Genomic DNA, 18,925 nt, shown 5'->3' with positions numbered 1-18,925 from the left:
CACAGGGCCGACTCTCCTCACTTCGGCACCCGGCAAGGCCAGTAACCCAGGCTCTCCGGGCAACTTCCGACTCCGCACGAGGCTGAAGCTTTGGAGGCATCATGAAGTCAAAGGATGGTACTTCGTATGGCATAGGCTATAGGCGGCTCCTTGTCTCCCCTCGCATTTCTCCACTCTGTGGAGAGACCCCAGGGAGGGCAAATGCTTCGACTACCAGCCCTTATGAGGAGTTTGGGAAAGATGGGGCCATGAGGGCTTCGGCAGATGATTTTGAGACGGCACAAAATTGCCGGATAGCCTGTCTTACTGGTCGCTACTTCGAGATCTGTGAATTATAAGGTCTCATGGTCGTCCCAGGGAGGGCATATCGAGCAACATCCTCGCAAGTCTGTTGCTGGCAGGATATCTTCAACCCAAATAGAATATCTCTTTGACTTAGCAAGATGCCAGGACTTCTCATCGACCCCGAGACCGACTTCAAGACTCTGAAGATCAAGGAGCTTCACCCTACCTTTGCCGCCGAGATCGAAGGTGTCGACTTTTCGAAGCCGATTCCAGATGATGTATTCAACGAGATTCTCGCGGCGTCAGCGAAGGTAAGCAGATCTGTCCTGACATGCGCCCACAACTTGGACGTTGATCATGATGATAGTACGGAGTTATAGTCTTCCGCAGGACTGGCCTGGACGATAAAGGGCATGTCGAAATTTCTCGCCGCTTCGGCGATCTGGACGATATCAGACCGTACATGACGAACGGCCGAAAGCCACGATACGAGTATTATGAACTCTTCGACGCCGGAAACATCGACCCGGACACCGGCACTGTCTTATCGCCTGACAGCCCACGAGCTCAATACAACAAAGGTAATGCTCTTTTCCACGTCGACTCATCTTTCAACCCCCGCAGGGCATCATACTCCATCCTGAAAGCTCACGAGCTGCCGCCACCCAATACTGGAGGAAATACCGGCTTCGCGGACACCCGAACGGCATTTGATGAACTGGATCCAGAGCTCAAAGCGGAGCTTTTGGAGCACGACTATATCGGTGCGCATTCCCTATACTCATCTCGCAAAAAGGCCGCGCCCGAGTTTTTCAAAGATGTCGACGTCAATGCTTATCCCATGCACAAGCATCGCATCGTGCAGAAGCACGAGCCTTCGGGGAGGATGAATCTTTACATTGCAGCTCATATGGATCATGTGGTTGATGTGCCGCCGGAGAAATCGACGGAGCTGATGGAGAAGCTCATGGCACATGCCACCCAGGACAAATACACCTTGAGCATTCCTTGGAATGACCCTGGTGACATGGTCATCTGGGACAATACGTGAGTATTTTCGGCGGTGCCCATGAGGTGCCACAATGGCTGATATGCTTGTGCAGATGTGTGATGCACCGCGCTGAAGGCGGCTCCTTTGCTGGGAAGTACAGGAGAGACCTGCGAAGGACGACCGTGCACGATGCCAGCAGTCAAGCATGGGGTTTGAACCCAGTGGAATCCAAGAGACCAGGTTTCGCGGTGACTGCTCTGTAGGCTGGTATCGCAGCACAGGTTTGAGAATGGGTGAAAGCCTACTGTCAGTACTCTATGGTCTGGGCTTCTGTCCTTGTGGTAAGGTTGAGAAGTTTGCTTCAGTTAGAGCAAACGGCACATTCCGACCCGCAGCATGGGTTACAGGTAGCCGAGCTTGTTAGTATGTCCTTGCCATGACCATATTCAGGATAGTCTCACTGTTGTTCACCTTTGGGGAATGAAGTCTCCAAGGTCTCTGTGAGATCGAATGTAGACCCTGCCAATTGTGCGACGACCTCCAAGGCGTTGGTAGGGATACTAGGTGTCCTAGTTAGTCTCTACCATGTGGTGAAACAAATAGGAGAATTCAATGCAAGGCTGCACCTGTAACTGACAAGGCTGATGCTTGGCGCTCGCTTACATAACCTCAATGAGCATCTGCGACTACGAGTACGTACTCCATACATTGTCCCGCACTCACCTTGCCCGTCCACATCGACGAACCGCCTGCACTACCACCCCTTGCTACAGGCCCCGACAACACTGATTGCGCCTAGAAGCAGACCTGCGATCGTACCTTTTTTCCGAATACGAAGTGTCTGCTCTTGCCGCACCAGCGGCTTCCTGCGCCCAGCCGAATCTGAAATAGCCAACCCAACCCACGCCCTGCAGGAGTCCAGAAAGTCCCTCACCATGGCGAACATAAACTGGCGGACGATAAACGTCGACGCATACGACCCGGAGTCGGCGCTGAACTTTCCCATGACCACACTTCTCCCCGCCAACCTTCCTGCGCCCTCCACATCCGCCGAGTCAGCCCAGATAGGCCAACAAGTCCGTCAACTTCTCCGCGCAGGCGACAGTCTAGGAGCCCTACAATCTGCGCTCGAGACCGCCCCTCTCGCCGGCGACGAATCCTCAAAGCAGGTACACCTTAGCACCGTCCTGGAAGTACTGCAAGGCATCCGGCAGAGCGACGTAAGCAGGATATTGAACGAAATGCTCAAACAACCTGGCGGAACGGCCCTGGGCGATACACTGATGAAATACATTTACAAAGGCATGGCGAGTGGAGCGGGCGGGAGTGGTGGCAAAGGCATGAGTCCCCAGGCGACAGGGTCCGGGTTCACTCAAATACAGGCGAGAAACTTCGGAGAAGGTGGTGGCGGGCAGGTCATGAGCGTGCTCCTCAGCTGGCATGAGAAGTTGACGGAGGTTGTAGGCGTCGGAGGGATCGTCAGAGTCATGTCTGATCGAAGGACGGTATGAGAAGCTGGAAAGTGGCAATGTTTTTTGCTTTCTACAGAAACGCTCAAGATCAGAATACGAAAAGGTGGATCGATGTCCGAGGAAGACCTTCTTCCCAAGTCTGCCAGGCAGGATAGACCAGCCAACTCAAGCGGCCTGCGGATGATATTGTATGACTTCCAACAATAAAAATGCATCCTGGGGTATCGAAAAGGTCACGCCTGATATGTGCCTCAACTCCATCCGGCTAGCAAAAGACTTGTTCAACAATCAACCCTCCCAATCCCAATGACCATCCAATAACTCAACTCCCTCTTCCCATCATCGACATCCTCCCCCTCATCGAGAACTTTCTCCCTCTTTCGTCTTTCAATAGCCGCGTCCTCATCCGTGACTGTCCATTCCAGCCTCACTCTAATTGGTATTTCGATAACATCCTCGTCCTCGTCCAACTCCTCGCCTTGCTTCCTAAAGATACTCGCCGGCACGATCTCCAGCACGATACTGACCCAGTTCCTGCCTTGGTCGTACAATTTGCCGGCGATCTGCTCACCTCCGCCTGAGTTCACCATGCCCCGATTCGGCGGATTGTTCAGCGCGTCGTCCCACGCATCACTGTTCTTGCCTATCTGGAATTGGGGACACAGTATCGTGACTCGATGGCCATGCTTACCCGGCGTCACGCTGGGACTGCCCAAGCTGACGTTGACATCCTCGAACAGTGGGTTGCGCAGCGTCATTATAAATTGCACGGGCTTGCTGGCTGGGAGGACGATGTCAGCACCATCGGGGCCCGGATGCGGAAGACCACTAGATACAGATAGTGGTACAACGGTCACGTAAGGGATGTAGTTGAGTGCGATGAGTTTGATGCGGTAACGCGCAGAGCTTATCTTGAGTTCCGGACGTGTGAGGATGTGCTTGCATGCCGCACAGCGTTTGGACCTCTTTGTGCGCATTAGTGTTGGCATTGGGCGGAGGTCGGAGACCTTCATGGCGTTTGCGTTGCCTATGAAGGAAGGATATTGGAAGGCTCGCTGAGAAGCCGTGATCGCTTCATTGTAGCCGAAAGATTCAGGGGTGTTTGCTGTTCTGAAACCCTCACTGGGTGTTCTAGCTTCGCGCATTATTGTGAATTTCTCCTTTGCTCGTTTCATCGAGTTTTCTCGGTTGGTGTAGATGTTCATTATTCGTTGGAGGGATGACGGTGATGAGTATGCCATGTCGAGGGCTGAGGTCGGAAAGCTAGCATCTGTGGCGGAAGACTCGGTGATTTGTTCCTTGTAGAACGCCTTCAGAGCATCGAACCTGGAAGTTGCATTGGTAGGGGGTTTTGGCACGGTTTTGTTTGAAACTTGAGGAGTCTCAATCTGTTCGCCAGGAGAAAAGGGCGGCCGAGAAAGCGATGATTGCCTGGAAAGTTTGGGCTTGCCGCCATTTGCCAGCTCGTCCATCTGGCCACGAATACCAGTGGCTTTGTCGAACTTGATGCCTATGTCGAGTGTATTCCACATGCAGTGATTGCAGTTGAGAATGAACGGCCCATCCTTCGAATCCCCAACTGAAGTAGTGATCATCTGCGATCTACAGATAGGACAAGTGTAACAGTTTCGTGGACAACAATTGCCGCCCTCACTTCTGGCCACGACCTTTGGACTTTCGACTATTTGCGTCGTTAGCACTGAAGACCGTACTCGGGGGTCGAAAGCATCGAACGCTCAAAGCTCGTGATAGACGGCTATAGGTTCCTGGTGCAACTTACACAAACAGTGTGGACAATAGATGGCGTTGACTTCTTCTGACACACATCTTGGACATTTGATATCGTGGCATTCTTCGCAGTAAAGCAGATGCTCAGGGGGAAAGAGCGAAAAAGCCGATCGAGGATGCCGAGGATCAAACGAATCTTCATCATCCTGTAAATCCCGATCGAACTCTACATCCCTCGATGACCTCTTCGACGTCAATGCTCTCCTCGATGCATCAGAACAGGGGCAAGAGATGAAGGTGTATGGAAACGCGACTGCCATGATTGCGGCCGAACGGCTGGTGCAGTTGACTGACTTTCCTTCTGTGATCGATGCATGAGAATTTGTGGCACTCTCTCCGTTCGCTCATGCTTCTCAACAACGAGTTTTGTTCAAGCACTCGTGCAGAGTTTGTTCCATACCTATGCATAGGACCAATACGTTGAAGGCATAGAACGAGAACGTGGTCGGCAGACCTTCCGTCTCTAAAATTTCCGAGACCCGCCAATGATTGACATCATCATGAACGCGGCTCGAAACTGATTCATCTTCTACCTCTGCTCTCCACGGCCAGACATTAACTTGTCTGAGCCCATTGCACGCTTGCTCGCCATGAAGCCACCGAATCTACGGCCTTGGCTTCCCACTTCAGCTCTTAAAAGGCGTCCAGCTCTTCGCCGCCCATACGCCATTCAATCCCCCGGCGCGCCCACTCTCCAAATCTTCAACGAAAACGTCAAATACCTCCAGAAAGAACGAGCGGCTTCAAATCACGAACACAGCCGCAAAACGGACTATCTGAAGGATGAGGTCGCTCAGCGCCTCGTCGACCGTCTGCTTGACATCAACAGGCAATTCCCACGAGTCCTTGACCTCGGCGCGAACAGCTGCAACATCGCCCGCGCACTGTCGAAACCACCACTCATTGCACCTGAGATTCCGGAGGGCAAGGATGAAGCCAAAATCCCACTGTCTGAACGTGTGCAACATCTCGTGTGCGTAGAAACCTCTCCGACGACCCTGCACCGCGACGATGCACTTCCTGCCCCAGAGGTCCCTATCACACAAACCATATTGCCTACTCTCGAGACACTACCTTATGATGCGGACAGCTTCGACGCGGTAATATCATCGCTCTCGTTGCACTGGATAAACGACCTCCCCTCCGTCCTATCGAGTATAAACAACATTCTCAAACCTGACGCTCCTTTCTTGGCTGCCATGTTCGGGGGAGATACACTCTTCGAACTACGTTCATCATTGCAACTAGCTGATCTTGAGCGGAGAGGTGGTGTGTCTCCACATATATCACCCCTGGCAGATGTGCGAGATGTAGGGAATCTACTCAATCGAGCCGGCTTCAGGCTCCTGACCGTCGACGTGGATGATATTGTGGTGGAATACCCGGATACATTCTCTCTGATGACGGACATACAAGCCATGGGCGAAGGGAATGCGATCCTCAAGTCTATGGGCGGACCTATGAGCCGGGACGTTCTGTTGGCGAATGAGGCCATATACAGAGAATTGCATTGTCGGGAGGATGAGAAGGATAGAATACCGGCCACATTCAGGGTCATTTACATGATTGGGTGGAAGGCTGGAGCAGGGCAACCAGAGCCCCTGGAGAGAGGAAGCGGGAAAGTCAACATCAAGGACATACTCGGCGGTGGAGACTTCAGTCGATAGCAAGGCCGGCTGAGATTTCTCAAAAAGAAACATAGAGCCTGCCAGAGCTTCGCCCCTGCTTGTAAAGCTCAGAAATGGGAAACGAGAATGCGTGATGTGAAACTGTTGAATTTTGCATTGCTTGGTATCTGCACTGACGTTCAACCTAGACACAATGCAACCTCTGCATGCTTGCAATGTCGGAACTTTTCCTTTTGATGCAAAGCGATGTCCTCATCCCCATTCAGAAATGGACGCCATCATGCCCCTCGTGCACCTTAGTTCTGAACACCCCTGTTCAAGCCACGACGTTTTTGATCCATCTAGTAATCCGTAGCAGCGCTCATTGGGAACTCAAAGCCACAAACACGGCCGGTCAATTTTCGGTACACCTCAGAGTAAGTATCGAGTCTGTAGTCCACACCGCCGCGCTCCTTCTCATCGAGAACGACCTTCAAGACCTTGCTTCCGTCCTCCTTTGTTCGGAGTCTCTTTCCGACAATCTCGACTGGGTAAACGACGTCGGCGAGAATGGACTCGTGGACCGCGGTCAAAGTTCTGCTGCGAGGACGCTTCTGAGTCTGCGAGGTGCGAGATCGGTTGGATCGCTTGGGGCGGGGGAGGATGCGACGCGAAGCGATGAACAGAACGTGGCGGTCGGAGAACTTCTTCTCGAGCTCACGGGTCAGACGTTGCTGAATCTTGTGGAAGCCGCCGAGGAGAGGGACGGGGACGAAGACAACGACCGCACGCTTGCCGTGGCCGACTTCGAGCTGTAAATTCGAATTTGTTAGTTTTTGGATCATTCAATCTTCCTCGTCTCCGCCTTTTCGGCACGTAATTCTTTTTCTGTTTATTTGCCAGGGGCGTACCTCGCGAGCAGAGACGAATTGAAGCGGTCTCAGGGCAGACTTGAGGTCTGGGATGTTGGTCTCGAGTTCATAGAGGGCAGTCGCGATGCTGGTCTCCAGCTCGGATGGGTGTTGCCTCGAAGGGCTGTTGTGGGCGATCTTGTTGAGGGCTGGTTGAGACATGATGGCGACTGGAGGATTTGGTCGACTCTATCCCAATCGCTGAATGTCTCGACTTTACAAGATGGTGCTGAGGTGTTGGCGACCTTGACTTTAGTGCGTTGTGCAGGGAAAATTCTGGCTTGGCAAAGTGCGTGCCTCTCGCCCAGATAGGGAAGGCGCGGATGTTGCCAGAAGCCTCAATGATCGACCAGAAAAAATGCTACAGGGGTCCTCATGGTTGACCGTACATCATGTTGTCCATCAGGCCCTCCCCCTCCCCTCCTGCGGCACCACTACCCTTTCTTGATGGACCGTCAATATCATTCCACGCTATTTCTAAGCCAGCGGCGTGTCAATGTCCTGGTCATGTCCACTCGCTACGAGTAAGTATTGCAGCTATCGGTCTGGGCTTTTTGGTTCCAGTTTGATTTTCCCACCGAAATGGCTCCGAACAAGGCCGCTTACTGGGTTTGGTGGGTCCGTTTCATTGCGTCAAGAGTTGCACGTCAACCACAGAACATGAATCGTCCCTCAGGATGAAGATGGCCTTCGGCAGATGGAATTTTCCTTAACCTGATCAGGCACTTTATTATTGCAACCCAGGATATGGGTCCTCTGGATTACATCAGAACAGACTCTGGCCGGATTTCAAATCAGCTTTTATGCAAAATTTTGATTTCATGGCCAATACCCCGCCGCATCAATTAAATAAATAGTAAGTCCGGCTCGTGAAATCCGGGGCCTCACAGACCTCTAGTATATTGCTCGTTGCAGATTCGAGTGATCTCCTTGATTCTCAAGTTCCGTTGCCTCGCTTCAGTTCTCCTATCAGACCAGCACACGATTTGACATGTCCCTGCCTAAGACAACCGACGCCTGGGTTATCAAGGGCACCGATGGCTCAAAAGGCTGGGGTAACCTGAAACTCGAGAAGAACAGGCCGATTCCCGAGCTCGGTGATCATGACTGTCTCGTCCAGATCCAAGCGGTGTCGTTGAACTACCGAGATCTGACCATTCCTCAGGTTGGTTGCTATATGTTCCTTCTAGCTCCCGTGATGAGACTGATTCTTTCCAGGGAATGTACCCTCTGCCACTCAATATCCCGTCAGTCGCCTGCTCTGATGGGGCCGGACGCGTTGTCGCCAAGGGCTCAAGAGTAACCCAATTCGAAGAAGGCGACAAAGTCGTCACGCAATTTACCCAAGCCCATCAAGCCGGGCCCATTACCGCCGACATGTTAGCCACCACTCTAGGCGGCGGTTGCGACGGTACACTGCGTCAATATGCAGTGTTTCCGGAATCTGGCCTCGTGCGAGCGCCGTCGAATCTTACGCCAACTGAAGCAGGCACATTGACATGTGCTCCGGTGACGGCATGGAACGCTTTGTACGGCCTCGAATCGAAAGCACTCCAACCAGGCCAGGTTGTCTTGACTCAAGGTACCGGAGGCGTCTCTCTGGCCGCTATTCAATTCGCAAAAGCAGCCGGGGCCACCGTTATTGCGACGACTTCTTCGGCCGAAAAGGCCAAATATCTCGAGAAAATGGGCGCTGACATCGTCCTCAACTACAAGGAGGATCCGAACTGGGGCGAGACAGCCAAGAGGTTGTCGCCGGGTAAGGCTGGCGTGGACTTTGTCATCGAAGTTGGCGGTCCGGGCACAATGGCGCAGTCGCTGAAAGGTAAGCACATCTCACGCATCTCTTCGTAACGTGAACAATAGACTGCCGACTAACATCATTCCAGCAATCAAACTCGAGGGCATTATTGCCGTCATTGGATTCCTTGGTGGTCCCAAATCAGAAGAGGAGCCCAGCACATTGGCCGCACTGTCAGCAGGCTGCATTATTCGCGGTATTCTGATTGGGTCCAAGGCGCAACTGAAAGCCATGAACCGTGCTATCGAGGCCAACAACATCCATCCGGTTGTGGACCAGAAACGGTTTGATTTCGAAAATGCCATTGATGCCTATGAGTACCAGTGGAAGCAGAAGAATTTTGGCAAGGTCGTCATTCAACTACCTGGTGCAGGCGCATAGAAGGCTCACGATGGGATCCTTCGTAATTCATAGTCATTCACGAATTGAGCAATGCGAATGTGCCTCTGGCAGCTCAAATTAGATCTAGCGAACATCAAGATCCGCCGCCAGAGTGGTCTGTTGTGAAATTCCGTCCTCGGGGTGTCAGAATTCGTTCCCCCAATGGATTGTCTTACATGACTCCTCGTGTACAATTAAAGTCTTCTGCCATGCATGATTAGGAACTAGTACCTAGTAACTATCCCTATCAAACCAGCCCTGTTTGACTCCCTCGCCGTACAACGTCTTCAATTCCTGGCCCCCTTCAAGCCCAAAAACCTTATCACTCACCCCCAATCTATCCATCATCCTCAGCCACGCGAGCACGATCATATCGGCATAGCACGGCGTCTTGCCCTGCAAAAAGGGCCCCTCGTTCTCGCGTAGCATTTCGCCCAACTCCCGGATGAAAGGGCTAGCCTTCTGGATGCCCTCGTCGGCTCCTTTGGCAAACTCCTCCAGGCCCATACCGACGGCCTTCTCGCGGGTGGGTATGAAATAGGCCTGACTAGCCGGGTTGAGAAAGACTTTCGGCACGAGCGGAACGAAGACGGGCCGGATTGGTGTGAGGATCTGGCCTATGAGGCTTTCGATACGTGATTGGTACGGTGAGTCCAGGTGTAGTGGTGGATTGGGGTGAAGGCGCTCGAGGGCGTCGGCGATGCGACGTGAGTCCATTACGTAAGATCCATCTGGCAGGCGGATTGTCGGGGAGGAGTAAGCTGCGCCTGTTTCGTTTGGAGGGATGCCGCTTGCAATGCATCATTAGCTCTGTGAGTCTCACATACCCGGCCGGGCCCAGATTGTGTGCCGAGAGGTCGTGACTGTTTTGGCAAAGGAGGAAGGGCTGAGAAGATGCCGGACCAGGCCCATGCGGTGAGTGATAGAGTGCGCGAAAACTTACAATTTCTCAAACTTGGGCTTGAGGTCAGGATATTCTGTCCATTCAGTCTTGTATGGAATGCTCTTATAATTGAGAACCAATCTCGCTACCACAAAAGTCCCGTCAGAATTTCGATGCCCCTTGTTCTGGATGTGGCCATACTAAGCAGAGAAGCGTGGTGCGTAACGTACTCTTCCAGGGATTGTAGCTCCAGCAATGGCCTTGCTTGGAAGGGAGGTCATATAGTATGACTTCATCCGACATGGTTCGTAAAATCCTTGATCACTGTGGTGAGTTAAGAGGCTGACCAAGGGTGAACAGATCGTGAGACAGTTTCTGGTATATCAACTTCCAACAGGTACAGTCAGGCCGAACACTTTTATACGGCTGTTCGGGTGATCCTGATATTAAACCAAAAAGCAGCTTCCTTTACCTGAAGGATACTCACGGTACTCCAATTCTCGGACTTCGTGCCTCGGACCCCACACGCCTTTCGAGATTTGCCGAACCCGCGTATACACAATACCGTGAAGTAGCGTTCAGATAATGTGTAGATGGTCGTCGGTGGTACGTGCTGAATTTGTCAGCAGCACCTGTGAAAAGCTCCGGGGAGCCGCTGTAACATGAACTTGAAACCATGATCAGCGTGAGCATGCGTAATAGAGCTAAAACATGATTGTTTTTGTAGATGTTTTGTAGACAGGAATAGGTTTGGAGGAATATCTTTTTAAATTATATTCATAATTCATAACCAACTGGGTATGTATACACGCATTGACAGATATATTTCTTGGCCTAAAATCGGCGAGGATACCTCAAAACACCTTGCGGGCTAAATGTTCCATCTAGTCACCAAGACCACGCTTGCCATCGCCATCAGCATCAGTGCGAGGATTCAGACGCTGCAACACACTTGGCTTTTTCTGGCCGGTCGTATTATCAGCATCATGACGTCCACTGCTTCCGAGGCCAGTGTTGCCAGTTCGGTCACGGTCAAGACCAGTGGTGCCAGTTGGGTTTTGGTCAGTGCCACGGTTAAGGCCAGCCTCCTTTCTCTCCATATTGTTGTCAAAACCGCTGATACCCGAGTCTGTTTGACGATGGTGAGTTCCAGAACCAACATTGTTGCCTACACCAGTGCCGGTAGTGCCGGTAGTGCCAGTGGTGCCGGTAGTGCCAGTGGTGCCAGTGGTGCCACTGTGGTGACCAGAGATAGCCTCTTTAGCCTCGAGACCGAGCTTCTCGAAAGTAGTAGAGAGCTTCTCGTTGTACTTGCGCGGTGGGCCATCATACTCTTCGTGTGCGCCGTGCTTACCACCAGAGAGAACACCACCAGAATTCTTGAATTCGTCAAGGGTCTTCATGGGCAAAGCAGACAGACCATGGTGTTGGGCGGCTGCGTGGTGAGTTCTGTCATAATTAGTAGGGGCATTCGCATATGGCATGGCTCAACTCACTCATGGACGGGAATTGTGGTGTGAACGACTTCTGGTTGAATAGTTTCTTTCTGGACGACAGGAACAACAGTCTCGTGGACGTGATGATGGACATGCTCGCCAGTCACAGTGGGAGCGGCGGCTTGTGTATGATGGGTCTGTTCGACCCTTTTGTGGTCCTTGAAGTGAGCCATCTCACTTGTGAGTCTTTGCTCAGTATCTTGCTTGTTGTCATGGTGGAACTCTCGTTCCTCGGCAGGTAGGATGTTGTGGGTATGCTTCTCTGGCAATCTCTCCTGGTGTTGGAGGGGCTGGACTGTCGTGTGATAGTGGTGTTGGTGCACTTCACGGTCAACAGCCTGGGTGGCTTCCTCATGGCGATGAGGCTTGATGGTCTCTTGGACGACAGCAGGGTTGACCGACTCTTCGACCGTGGTGTGGTGGCCTCGTTGTCCGGTGATCTTGTTGACTGCTGCTCTGGCTGCTTCCATGGTGGCGGTGTTTTGGGAGTATGTGAAGGTAGAATGTGAAAGTAGGTAGAGTTTGGAGAAATGGCGTAAGATGTGTGAGGGCAAGGTATATATGCCCCAAATGCTAGGAGTGACATATGAGATGAGGTAGATGCAAGTTCACTTTCAGACGGCTGTGAGATCATCGAAGACCCAGTTTGTTGCCATGGTCTGATCTCACCCATCCAAGCTTGGAAAATCCAAAAAGTCGTCAGTGAACCGCATACGGTCAATCGATTGGTGACCGATGTGGCACAACCCCCAGTGGCACCCTTGCAGGCTCGCTGCTGAAGTGTCGATCGGATCTGGTGGGATCATCGTTTTGTCGACTTTTTGCCGAGCGATCTGGAGCGAAACCATGGAGCCACCCAGCACCCGCCAGGAGCTTTCATTTCGCTAGTTAAGGTTAAGCTGACCTCGAGGAACAGTACGTAGATAGGTTCTGATATCGCATGTCAAATCCGGTAGGGTAATTGATGCTGCTGGTGGACAACGGTATGGAACTTTCCTGCCCAGCAGTTGTGCTGTTCGCATCACCGCGGGGCCTGCCAGGTCAATCCTGGCAAGACGAGACGAGTATATCGTCAACGGTCAGACACATCCCTGGCGGGGCCGTGGATGGGAATTGAGCAGAGCCAGCTGAAAGACCATGTCCGTACGTCATGATGCATTATGAAGTTGTCTGAAGTCACATCGAGGTGTGGCTGTGGATAGATCCGACATAGTGTGGAGGTGCTTGAAGTCGTTTCTGGCCCCAGCGAGGACAAAATGATGATGAGGTGTGTCCAGCCACAACCGGGGGGGAGATCCGGACCCAGCTCGCCCAGGGATCTCTCTTCCATTTTTCCCTCTCCACCTCTGTCTGTGCTAATGGGCTACTCATTGTCTTCTGACGGGATTTAGATCTCCTTGACGTTGCTGCTGTCACTGCAAGATGCAAGATGCAAGATGCAAGATGGCCGTGGATGACCGAGATAGGCGCTTGGAGTGACAGCTTTCCGGTACATTCTCCTGTTCTCCCTGAGGCTTGAACCCACCCCTGTCACCCAAAGTGTGTGGCACGGGAGGAAATTGATGGCGGTGATGGCGGGCTCCCTCGCCAGCATCTTTAGCTTAAGCCCAGGGAGCCCACCTAATTACCTAGGTAAGCATGGTCTAAATGACACGTTGTTACTCGGCCAATCGCCTGGAAGCAGCTCGCGCCCGTTTCTGCCCCCCTGTCCCCTAGAACGTTTGCCGATCATGGGCATCCTGGCGCTGGCTCTGCACCCCTGCAAAGCTGACCCGTTCCCTGGGCAGGCTATCAACGAACTCAGGCAGTCAATTCTCGCTTGGAGTCTAGCCATGTCTAGCCCCCCTCGTGGCTCTTGGGGCTTGCCGTGGAGGGTTTGGACACAATTTTCGCGACACAGAGAGTCAGGAGGTAGGCGAAGAAGGGAGGAGGAGGACGAGGATGGGTAGTCAGTTCCTGGTTTTTTTTCTTCTTGGGCGCATTTCGTCAATCTCCAGCCAGCTCTTGTTTTTCTGTCGCAATATGCTCATCAGTCATACCTGGGGAATGCAAATAGGATGAATGACCGATGGGATGCGCCAGTTTATTGACAATTTGACAGCAGCGGCTGCTGGATCAACGCGCAAGCACTTGACAACCACGGACGCATTTCCTACGTCATGCCAGCCAATCGAAACGACAACCAGGACGGCCATGGAAGTCTCAATCGTAGCCACAGCCGCAGCAAAGAGCAGAAAAAACATCATCACTTCGGCAGCACTTCTCAGCACCAGGCCAATTACACTCTTCGCCCAGCTACTGCTCCTGCGAACCATCATGCGCCTCGTCCCACAAGATCAAGGTCGCGTCTGCAGAAACGAGCCTCTTCCCACGCTTTGACCACTTCTACCAACGGTCCAACGGTCATGGCCCCATCTGTTACTGTTCCCCCATCCCAGAATCGCATGTCAGTTGATCGTCAGAGTCTCACAGCCTTGCCCCAATTGCCCGAGGCTATCCCTCATCGCTCGTCATCCCTTCGCCAGAAGACTCGTCCTCGAACCACCGAGACTGCGAAAGCCAAACCCAAGCAATCTTCCGAGCACCTCAAGTCCCCAGCGCCACGGCCCAGCACCTTTCCATCCGAACACAAATCCTCATACGACCAGAAACCTTCCTCCTCTCTTCCTCCACAGGACCACTCCAGCACGCATCCGCCCCGAACTCCTCGTCACGTCCCCCTGGCGCCCTACGATCCGTCACCTCTCAATCCCTTATACCATATACCCTCCCCAGACATGACCAGTTCGTCGTTCACATCTATGTCTTCAGCGTCCGCATCGTCGCCTCCTCGACAGACAATTACCAATAACACCACCCATGCAAGCGAACACGCAATCCTCCCGCCAGGCTTCCGACCCGGTACCAGCACGACCACCGACGTAGAAACCACATGGCATCCCGCCGTGACTCGCGAAGTCGTCAAAGAGCACACCATCGAGGTCATCCAGGAGGCAGTCACTCGCGAGATCCACGTCCACCACTACTACACACACGTCCAGCCCATCAAGGCTGTTGAGATCCTGCCAGCGCGGCACTTCATCATGGATCCCACCACTGGTCAGAAGGTCGAGATTCCCGCTCCAGAGGGATGGGAGATGCCGGCAGACTTGCGACCCAGAAAACCTGACACCAGTGTCCTCGAGCCAATGTCGAGACACTATCTCGTGGATGAGGAGCATCCGAAAGGCGTACCGGAGCTGCCGCCGCAGGACTTCAAGAGGCGGAGTCAGCAGGAACTCAACAAGGTCGCGAAAGCAACCCATACAGCGAAGTGGTCGCCATTTCCGAGAGTTGATTGACCCAGGCCCATATTATATCAGCCGCCGCAAAATATGACCAACCGGGACAGACGGTTAGCGAGCCATTCACGTACGACTGCCCTCACGGTCGAGATGTGAAATGTGCGCAACATCAATTGGTTCAAGGATATGCCCCGGCAATCGAATCTTCAGCCGAACTGCATCATGATGACACTCCCAACATTGCAGTCTGTCACCTCGGTCACCGGTGCTGGACCCAAGCAGCTTACCTCCTCCTGGCGGGCGAAAGAGCCATGCTGCAGGTTAACAGTACGAGCATTGTGCCTCAGGAATCCATCGATCTATCTACCCGCCACCACCAACGCTTGCCTGAGCGACGTGTTGGCCAGTTGGAGAACATGACAAGACAATTAACTTGAGCAAATCTAAGAGTTGGAAAGTCTAAGTTTTTGTGCATAAATCGTACATGGGTACAATGTTTGTGGTCGTTAGCCGACGCAATGAAGCGATACAAGACACCACTACGCCATTGAAGACCGGAATAAGCATCTGTATTTTTATTGCGGCGGCTTCTCCTTCTTTTCTGAAGCGATTCTTCAGTCCACTTTGACTTTGCCTCGCATACGAAAAGCGTTGATAGCGTTCATCTTCGCTGAAATTTCCATACTCTGGAATTTGTTCTTGCGGATTGCATGCAACATCATCACGGTTCACTTAGCGTTCCCTAGTACACCTGCAGAGATAACCAGCTGTTGAGCATTGAGTTGCATTCAAAATTGTATATAGCCATAGCCGTTGTAGCAGTACAATTACAATAATAAAATCCACAAAGGTCACCAGTCTCGTCTGAAGACAATCCGACCACGCAGTCATGCTTATGCTCCAGACTCCTTGCGAAAAAGCGGCGACTGCTATCAGTTGGATGGCATCCCCAGCAACAACACCGTCCATGAATATGTGCATTCACCGGTTCCGGTCAGCAGGAGTCTGCCTCCAAAGTGTATCGCCACTCAACCGACTCACGCTGGCGCTGATGTTTCTCCACACCGAGCTGGCTTCTCCCACACCCTGACCCTGGACATCATCATCGTCTTCTTCCTCAAGCAGGGGCGCATCGACATCGACGTCGACGTTCTGGCCCTGCTCGACGTCGCCATCATCGCCGCGCAAGAGACTAGGAATCGGAATCGCCGCACTAGCCTCCTCGTTGGTGGACTGGGCGACTCTGTCCTGTACCTCGTCGCTTGTCTGCTCGCCTTCTTGCGTCTCGTCGTCGCCACCGCGAGAAGTCGCCCGCGCTAAACTCCTTACCACATCGCCCTTGCAGATAGGACAAGTCCGGCGGCGAGTCACGAGCCAGGGCGTAATACATTCGGCGTGGAACTCGTGGCCGCAAGGGAGAGACATGACTTGGCTTTCGCCGTCGACGTACTCTTCCAAACAGACGACACACTCGACCTGGCGGCCGGTATATCGTTTCCGCCTGGTGAATTTGGCCGGAGACTTTTCCGAGGGTGGAGTTCGGGCCTTGGACACTGTCTCGGTGCTGCCCGAGAAGACGGCGTTTGTTGTCTGCGAGCGCGGCCGAGATCTCTGTGATACATTTTGTGATGTGGATATTAGAAGTGGTGATGAGGGCGAGGAAGCATTTGGCGAGGCAACTTGCGACGAGGTTGTCGATGATGCTGTTGACATTGTGTGGTATGTCCGGACGGGTAACCGCTCTACAACGGATTTCGGTGCCCGCCATCTTCGTCGTCTAATGCGGGAGCGCAGTAGCAACAGTGCATACACAACGGTCAGTGTGACCAGTGGGCTCACGACCAGAACGAGCAGAGTATCGAAGAAAGGACTCGTTGAGACGCTCGTGGGCGTCAGAGTCACCCACAAGCCTGGATGCTCCTCATCCTCCTGCTGACCCAGTGGGTGATGATTCCTGGCCGTACTAGCCTTCTCGTTCTTTTCTTGCTTGGATGCAGCCGGTTTGGGAGCATCTTTGGACGGTTGACTCGATTTGAACAAGTCAAACCAGGAACCCTTCGATTCCTGTCCCTGAGGGCTAGAGGCTTGTTTAGCCTGTTGCTTGGATTGCCCTTTCCCTCTATTGTAACGATTCACCTGCTCGGATCTTTCATGAGCATATTCGCCACTACCGGGTGTAATGCTGCCGCCTTTCAGAGTGTCCTGGGGACTACTTGATGATTTGACCGTACTGGCAGTTTCCGCTTGAACATCCTTGCCATTCTTCGCGTCTGCGGGGACGAAGGTAGAACTTGTTGTGGGCTTCGGTGCCACGAGATCTGTATCCCGCCAATCTTGAACCCCGATAACGAAATCGTCTCCTCCCAGCCGTTTTGTGCTTGTGGACTTGGCCTTCAATGTCGAGGTGGACATGGTGGGAACATTTGCCGCTGTCTTTGCCTTTTTGCTTGACTTGGCAGGTGCTTCTTCGTCCCAGTCTTCTAGCAAGACCCAATCAATGTTTCCACTGCTGGGTGGCCGGCGGCTGTCCTCGACATGAGAGAAGGGCGAGTTTTCGTTCATTACAATAGCATCGAGGACATTGTTGACCCAGGTCTTTTTCGTCTTACCTTCAGAGCCTTGCATAGCTGGAACAATGGTCGGCTCTCGTGCTTGGGTGTTGGTAGAAGTAAAGACGGGTTTACTGTCCTGCTGTTTCTGATTGGCATGCTTGTCTGAACCTTTCGATGTTTTATCCGACGCTTCATCCTCGCCTGACTCGGGTGGGACCAGTGATGCCAGGAGATGAGCCGAAGTATAGGAGGTGAACAATGCAGGTATCGTAACATTTGACGTATCGCCCTTCGCGTACATGATGGTCAACTGTGCTCCTCGCTCATTATCCCCCACGATAAGGGCAATGCCGCCACGACGTTGGGCCCATTTGACCTTTTCCAGAAAACCACATCCGCCGCGGCTGAGCATCACGATCTTTCCCGCAACATCGGCGCTTTCTTGTAGTGATTCAATATCGGCATGCGTAGGATTTTTCTTATCGGACGGGTCGACGTTGGCAGGCTCACCTAGCTGACCAGGTGTAGCAGGATTGGAGTCCGGTAGCGGGTGATGGAGATGGTCGTCTGTTCCGTCGTCTGTGATATCGTCCGCAAGAGCATCCGGGCCATCTGGATTTTGTTCGCCTACAGAGCCATCTTGGCTTAGATCTCGCGGCCTTCTGGTTCTCCTCGGTGGCTGCTCAACCTGCGGGAGATTCTGCACCCTCTTCGACGCTCCGTCAGCCCATCCTGGAACGTCGGAACACCCCAACTCCCATCCAACGATATGAATGTTCTCTTCTTTCAACAGTGCATCATCTCCAAACCCTTTTCCCACCCACAATTGGCCACTCAATCCTTTCGACGGTAGACTTGGTCCAAAGGCAGCCGGTCTAGCCAGGAAAAATGTTGAGTTGTCGTTGGTCAGGCTAATAATGGCAGAGGGCGGGAAGAGAGAAGAGGGGGTCGAGAAGGAGAAGAGGGCCCTCAAGCGGCTTGGTCGGTTGTAGCCTGCTTGGAACGAGTCCGCAGCATTGTCGGAAAAGGTGAACAGTGAGAATAGAAGCGCAATTGGTACAGCCACAAAGCAGGTGAGTAGCAGAAGGAACCGCAGCGGACGCATGATGGCGACGGAGCCTGCGACCCGATCAAGGAGTAATTGGCCGTAACTCCATGCGCCTCGCTTGCAACGTTCGACGGGATAGATCAAGGCTATGAACGCTTGAGAAGAAGGCCGAAGGACGTAAGGCTGGCAAAAACGAAGGCTGTGGTGGGCTGAGGATGTATAGCAGAGGAAGTTCCAAGTTTCGTAGTGCAGCCTGACCAGGGCTTTGATTGTCATGGGACGAGGGCGCAGGCAAGGCGTGGCCACTGGCAAGGGTTCTCGTGGTTCTCTAAATTGTCTGCACCTGAGTCGCAATAACCTACCGTAGCTGTAGCCTCACGTGACCATGGTTCAGAGAGAGCTGAACAACGCGGGATGGAATGTACT

The 18,925-nt window shown here is 52.8% G+C and overlaps 10 protein-coding genes across 11 annotated transcripts; 5 read left to right on the top strand and 5 right to left on the bottom strand.

The window, feature by feature from the left end:
• Nucleotides 1-443: 443 nt before the first annotated feature.
• PV05_11832 (uncharacterized protein) lies at nt 444-1,539 on the top strand (the record flags this gene model as incomplete). Its single annotated transcript, XM_013455353.1, has 3 exons — nt 444-596; nt 653-1,332; nt 1,389-1,539. The coding sequence occupies 3 exons, from the start codon at nt 444-446 to the stop codon at nt 1,537-1,539; spliced, it is 984 nt and encodes a 327-aa protein (XP_013310807.1).
• A 457-nt stretch (nt 1,540-1,996) lies between these two features.
• Nucleotides 1,997-3,083, top strand: PV05_11831 (uncharacterized protein). The gene has a single exon (XM_013455352.1). It carries the CDS (start codon nt 2,212-2,214, stop codon nt 2,785-2,787), a length of 576 nt encoding a protein of 191 aa, XP_013310806.1. The 5' UTR covers nt 1,997-2,211; the 3' UTR covers nt 2,788-3,083.
• On the bottom strand, nt 2,801-4,930 carry PV05_11830 (uncharacterized protein). Its single transcript, XM_013455351.1, has 2 exons — nt 4,529-4,930; nt 2,801-4,429 (listed from the first exon to the last, which is right to left on the bottom strand). The coding sequence occupies exons 1-2, from the start codon at nt 4,794-4,796 to the stop codon at nt 3,030-3,032; spliced, it is 1,668 nt and encodes a 555-aa protein (XP_013310805.1). The 5' UTR covers nt 4,797-4,930; the 3' UTR covers nt 2,801-3,029.
• A 147-nt stretch (nt 4,931-5,077) lies between these two features.
• Nucleotides 5,078-6,376, top strand: PV05_11829 (uncharacterized protein). Its single transcript, XM_013455350.1, has one exon. The coding sequence runs from the start codon at nt 5,127-5,129 to the stop codon at nt 6,201-6,203; it is 1,077 nt and encodes a 358-aa protein (XP_013310804.1). The 5' UTR covers nt 5,078-5,126; the 3' UTR covers nt 6,204-6,376.
• PV05_11828 (40S ribosomal protein S7) lies at nt 6,292-7,387 on the bottom strand. The gene is made up of 2 exons (XM_013455349.1): nt 7,055-7,387; nt 6,292-6,955 (listed from the first exon to the last, which is right to left on the bottom strand). Exons 1-2 carry the CDS (start codon nt 7,214-7,216, stop codon nt 6,506-6,508), a joined length of 612 nt encoding a protein of 203 aa, XP_013310803.1. The 5' UTR covers nt 7,217-7,387; the 3' UTR covers nt 6,292-6,505.
• Nucleotides 7,388-7,776: 389 nt separating this feature from the next.
• Nucleotides 7,777-9,489, top strand: PV05_11827 (uncharacterized protein). The gene is made up of 3 exons (XM_013455348.1): nt 7,777-8,219; nt 8,273-8,879; nt 8,944-9,489. Exons 1-3 carry the CDS (start codon nt 8,046-8,048, stop codon nt 9,234-9,236), a joined length of 1,074 nt encoding a protein of 357 aa, XP_013310802.1. The 5' UTR covers nt 7,777-8,045; the 3' UTR covers nt 9,237-9,489.
• Nucleotides 9,289-10,701, bottom strand: PV05_11826. 2 transcript variants are annotated; one of them, XM_013455347.1, is made up of 3 exons: nt 10,350-10,701; nt 10,180-10,264; nt 9,289-10,026 (listed from the first exon to the last, which is right to left on the bottom strand). In XM_013455347.1, exons 1-3 carry the CDS (start codon nt 10,420-10,422, stop codon nt 9,468-9,470), a joined length of 717 nt encoding a protein of 238 aa, XP_013310801.1. In that variant the 5' UTR covers nt 10,423-10,701; the 3' UTR covers nt 9,289-9,467. The 2 variants fall into 2 exon arrangements, with proteins under 2 accessions (XP_013310801.1, XP_013310800.1); XM_013455346.1 differs by having other exon boundaries at nt 9,289-10,264.
• A 181-nt stretch (nt 10,702-10,882) lies between these two features.
• On the bottom strand, nt 10,883-13,039 carry PV05_11825 (uncharacterized protein). Its single transcript, XM_013455345.1, has 2 exons — nt 11,616-13,039; nt 10,883-11,568 (listed from the first exon to the last, which is right to left on the bottom strand). The coding sequence occupies exons 1-2, from the start codon at nt 12,083-12,085 to the stop codon at nt 11,004-11,006; spliced, it is 1,035 nt and encodes a 344-aa protein (XP_013310799.1). The 5' UTR covers nt 12,086-13,039; the 3' UTR covers nt 10,883-11,003.
• Nucleotides 13,040-13,621: 582 nt separating this feature from the next.
• PV05_11824 (uncharacterized protein) lies at nt 13,622-15,752 on the top strand. Its single transcript, XM_013455344.1, has one exon. The coding sequence runs from the start codon at nt 13,775-13,777 to the stop codon at nt 14,954-14,956; it is 1,182 nt and encodes a 393-aa protein (XP_013310798.1). The 5' UTR covers nt 13,622-13,774; the 3' UTR covers nt 14,957-15,752.
• On the bottom strand, nt 15,668-18,774 carry PV05_11823 (uncharacterized protein). Its single transcript, XM_013455343.1, has one exon. The coding sequence runs from the start codon at nt 18,554-18,556 to the stop codon at nt 15,881-15,883; it is 2,676 nt and encodes an 891-aa protein (XP_013310797.1). The 5' UTR covers nt 18,557-18,774; the 3' UTR covers nt 15,668-15,880.
• Nucleotides 18,775-18,925: the final 151 nt, after the last annotated feature.

The sequence above is a fragment of the Exophiala xenobiotica genome, assembly GCF_000835505.1.
Source record: "Exophiala xenobiotica strain CBS 118157 unplaced genomic scaffold supercont1.7, whole genome shotgun sequence".
Taxonomy (NCBI): Eukaryota; Fungi; Ascomycota; class Eurotiomycetes; order Chaetothyriales; family Herpotrichiellaceae; genus Exophiala; species Exophiala xenobiotica.
Note: the sequence above shows the minus strand (reverse complement) of the source record. Positions and strands in the feature narration are given on the sequence as shown.